Source organism: Azolla caroliniana, unplaced genomic scaffold (assembly GCF_043228905.1).
Source record: "Azolla caroliniana isolate FFs.n. ecotype wild unplaced genomic scaffold, voAzoCaro1.0.p SCAF_16, whole genome shotgun sequence".
NCBI lineage: Eukaryota > Viridiplantae > Streptophyta > Polypodiopsida > Salviniales > Salviniaceae > Azolla > Azolla caroliniana.
In genome coordinates, this window is record NW_028230451.1 from 12,395,645 (window position 1) to 12,400,092 (window position 4,448).

At 41.9% G+C, this 4,448-nt stretch overlaps 1 protein-coding gene across 1 annotated transcript; it reads left to right on the forward strand.

Annotated features, from left to right (window-relative positions):
- Positions 1 to 271: 271 nt before the first annotated feature.
- LOC147854000 (uncharacterized) lies at positions 272 to 2,818 on the forward strand. The gene is made up of 3 exons (XM_087332644.1): positions 272 to 616; positions 742 to 1,470; positions 2,328 to 2,818. Exons 1-3 carry the CDS (start codon positions 425 to 427, stop codon positions 2,586 to 2,588), a joined length of 1,182 nt encoding a protein of 393 aa, XP_087188770.1. The 5' UTR covers positions 272 to 424; the 3' UTR covers positions 2,589 to 2,818.
- Positions 2,819 to 4,448: the final 1,630 nt, after the last annotated feature.

The following is a 4,448-nucleotide window of genomic DNA, read 5'->3' on the forward strand; positions in this document are numbered from 1 at the left end:
ACTGATGGATATTTGAGGGGTATCACTCATCAAGATGCTCGGCATTGGTGGAGATGGACGGCCCGGGGTATGGGGGGCCCGCCCCCTCCGTAATGGGATTGTATTGAGTAGGACACACATACCCCCAAAGGAAGACAAAAGTCTAGGACACAAGAGAGACAACGTGGCACATCCAATCACAAAGGATGGGGTAATTTATGTTTGTCCTCTCCAAGCCTTTTAATGCAAGTTGCTCTCATCCACTTTTATTTTTATTTTTAGGGGCCTCCAATCCAAATCCCCCCTTCCTCATCATGGGCTGGCTGGCTATCTATTGTTTATTTCCAACTCTCTCTAGCTAGTGAGGAAGGAAGGAAGGAACTTGGAAGTAAGTAAGGAAGGAAGAGAAGAAGAGGAAGTACCACCACAATTAAGCACAACCCAGATGAAGTTGTTGTGCGATGTGTGCGAGGTGGCGGTGGCCACCGCGTTTTGCTGTGCTGATGAGGCTGCGCTGTGTGAGTCGTGCGACGGGCGCATTCACGCAGCCAACAAGCTAGCGGGCCGGCACCAGCGCGTCCCGCTCATGCCCGACCACCCCGACCACGAGCCGGCACCCTCGTGCGACATTTGCCAGGTATGTGTAGTATGTATGATTGCACATTGCTATAACAATAATGTTCCACACTAGGATGTGGGTAGTAGTGATTCTCATGGGGTTTTGTTTTATTGGGGTATTTTTTTCCGGGGTGGTGGTCGTAGGATCGATCGGCGCTCTTCTTCTGCGTGGAGGATCGCGCGCTGCTTTGCCGGGACTGCGACTCGTCGGTACACGGCGCGAATGCATTAGCCGGCAAGCATAAGAGGATTTTGCTGCTCCCTCGGGTCCGAATCGGGGGTGTTTCTTCTTCTTCTTCTTCTTCTCCTCCTCCTCCTCTGCCGCCTCGTCCATCCGATTCCGATTCGGACCACCTCCAGCGGAAACTTGCCATGGATATTGACAGCGCCACCACCAGTCTGATGGAGGAGGAGCAGAAGAAGAAGAAGGAGAAGAAGAGCTTCCTTCTATCCAATGTGCCCCTTCTCAGATCCATACCCCATCTCTCCATCCAAAGGCTCTCCTCAGGCTCCATCTCCTTCATCGCTCCTGTTCTCAGCTCGCTGCAGGTCCCCTCACTCTACAACCACAACCACAACCACAGCCACAACCAGACGGCCATCACCATCAACAACAACAACATCTCCCATGGCAATAATAAGGAGGAGCTCCAGCAGAGATTCATTCTTCCTCTTTCTCCTTCTCCTTCTCCTTCTGCTTCTCCTCCTGCTTCTCCTCCTGCTGCACTTCCTCACAAGGCCCAGCAGGAGGTCCCTGACTACCTGGTGACAGGCGGTTCCCTCCCCGACTGGAAGCTCGATGAAATGCTAACCGATCTGGCTGAGGTCTGTGACCGCGGCCAACTACTGCACCCCTATGACCACAGGCCCAAGGTAGCTGCCTCTACCTTCTTCTACTCTAACCCTACTCCATAACTCTCTCTCTTTCCATCCCCATTTCTTCCTAGCTACTACCTCCATCGCCCTGCTCTGCTCTCTTCACACCAACGGGTATGTATGTACAGTTATCATGTTCTCGCATTCGTGTGTCTCACGAATCCCCCCCCCCCCCCACTCTCCTCATTCGCATTCGTGCATCTCTCTCTCTCTCTCTCTCTCTCTCTCTTGTCTGTCCAAATTTCTGTATGTCTGTCATGTGTTATGTGTATATGTGTCTATAATGAATGCATGAACATGTTTTGGTGCACATCCCATGCATGGGCCATGCTACCTTACTTATCATCATGGTACATACTAGTCTTCTTCAAGAGAGGCATTCACATGTCCTCACTGGCTAGGCATACATACATAAATACATACATACATATGTGGATGGGGTCAAGGTGCTATTAGGTAACCCGGAACTCTTAGAAATTAATATAACATATGATGCCTTTGGTAGATGGGAATCTTTTTGTAGATGGGAATCTGTATGTACATGATCCGATTGTCCCTCCTTTGTTCACCTAATTTCCCTTGTTCTTCCCTAGGTATGCTGAGGTGAATGCTTCTTTGTAACGAAATGTACATGGAACGATTGAGGCTTGTATGTATGTGATCGATAATGATTGCATTGTCTTGCCCCCTCTCTTCAATACTCAAATGGATGAATGCCATTAGGTTTTGTATGCCATTTCCTAGATTTTTTGCCCTGATGAGATTGGATGAATGGAGAGACCCCCCTTCGAGATGAGGTGGATGGAGAAACCCAATGAAATATGTCTTAATTCCATCTACATTATGTGGTGCAGGAGGATAGTGATTGTGACATTGGTCTTGGTTTAGATGAACATGAGCAAGAATGGTTTGCAAAACTTGATTTCCTCAAGGAAGAAATGTGTCGTTCACAAGGCATCGCTGAGGTTCCTGATATTCAATCCTCTCTTCCGTTTGAGCATGAATTTGGGTTTGAAAAACCAGACGAGGCACATATTGTTCCAGATATAGAGGGATATATGTCTTCTCCAACTATCAAATTATCTTGCATGCAAAAGAAGCGTAGAATTTGGTGAATGAGAAGAGAATTAAATTGATGTTCTACATTGTCATGTTGTTCCATGCAATTTCATGTAAAAATTTAGTTCTACTTACTTGTTTTGGTTTGTAATGCATGAAGTTCGATTTATTTTCGTAGGAACTATAGTTCTTAATACAAGCTTAATTATGCCAAGGTAGAATGGCATGTGGAACAATTTCAATGTCATATATTGTATTTATATTATTACATATGCGAATTTTGGAATTGGCAAGATACAAATGTGGAATAAAGAGCACAAACTAAAGAACAAAAAGGAGATGTAGATAAAATATAGAATGTCAAATGTAGTATATGCTTTCATGTCCTTGGGTGACTATAAGTGTAAGAATGAGAAAGGGAAGATATATTCACATGATGCATAAGAGTGGTATAAAATGCTAGAATTGTAAAAAGACTTTAAAATATCAATGTTGACCTCTAAATTATGATGAATGCAACATACAACAAATTTACCATTGTTTCTCATTAAATCGAAAGCAGACAAAATTGCAAGTTGGATTGAAAAACTAATTGCATTTACTCATTGAGAAAAACTAAGTCATTGCTCCAATTTTACTCCCTTAGAAAAAATAACTGCCAGCTTAGGATTCAATAAGCATGTGTGCGGGGTTTGCTCCTTTGGGCCAAACATGGAAGACATAGTGGCACCGACATCATGCAAAGCAACATTGTTTATTCATAAGTTTGTTTGGTTTTTGTGAGCACATAAAATCTCAAGTTTTCCATGGTGGGCATGGTTTTCCATTAGTATCCACACATGTGGGCTTACGTGCATTTTTTTCCATATCATTTCCATGATAGGTGTGCATGATATAGTAGTTGTGTATATTGTATGTGTATCTTTTCTAGGGTGGATGCTAATTTGTGTTCCTCAAGTCACCACAATAGGTGCTAAACTACAAAAAGGCATCATTATGTGTAAAATTTTAAGGAATGGCTAGAAAATAGACATATGGTCTATGCCGCATGACCAACTATAATATTGTGGAATTGCTGCCACGTCGAGGCATTTGGCTCAAAAGTATATAGCGTGTTATGTGTTACACTAAACTACTAGAGATTGACTAATATTGCAAATAGTGTCCCTTTTTATGTTCACAATATACTTTAAAGTATAAATTTATATATGAATTTATTTTTATATGGTGCTGTTTTATTCTCTAGTCAGTTTGTATTGTCGCATTGTTAAATCAAGTTGTATTGCCTCATATAAACACCAATAATGTATGACTAATGACAAGACCCAATCTCTTGAACGTTGTAATCACTATAAATAAAAGTGGTTTGTAATGTTTTTGAGAGTTGATTTGACTTTGCAAATAAAATCATCATGGTGATGAACATTCACGAATCACATCTGCCCCTGCTTGCATCGTTTGATTTATACTTTTCTCGAAACATCTAATACATGCACATCATCCTCATAGCAACTCAACTTTTGACTATTAAATCTTCTTCAGCCATGGGGAATCCATAAAAAATGAGGTGACATTCCCTAAGTTGTATATCCAATAGAATACAACTCACAACAACATAGCTGAATACAAGTTATGTTGTAACTTGTAATTATATAACATAATGTTTAAAGTCATCATAGTTTTAATGTTGCAAGAGGTAGTTCACCAATTTTGAGACACATCGTCATTATACAAGTCCATACTGAATGCCATAAAGTTTCAATTTCCTTGGGGACAAAACAGATTTAGCATGATGGGAACCCTTTCTTACACACGAACTTTTTTGGTGAATTAGATACATCAAACTTTTAATATGCTAGATAGGGGGTGGCTCAAAATGTCATTGGTCGTGCAAACAAAAGTAGGAAAATTCTTAA

Coding starts and splice junctions, on each gene's coding strand:
- LOC147854000 (XM_087332644.1), top strand. CDS start 425: ATGAAGTTGTTGTGCGATGTGTGCGAGGTGGCGGTGGCCACCGCGTTT. Junction 617..741: donor CCTCGTGCGACATTTGCCAG/GTATGTGTAGTA, acceptor TGGTGGTCGTAG/GATCGATCGGCGCTCTTCTT. Junction 1,471..2,327: donor CCTATGACCACAGGCCCAAG/GTAGCTGCCTCT, acceptor TATGTGGTGCAG/GAGGATAGTGATTGTGACAT.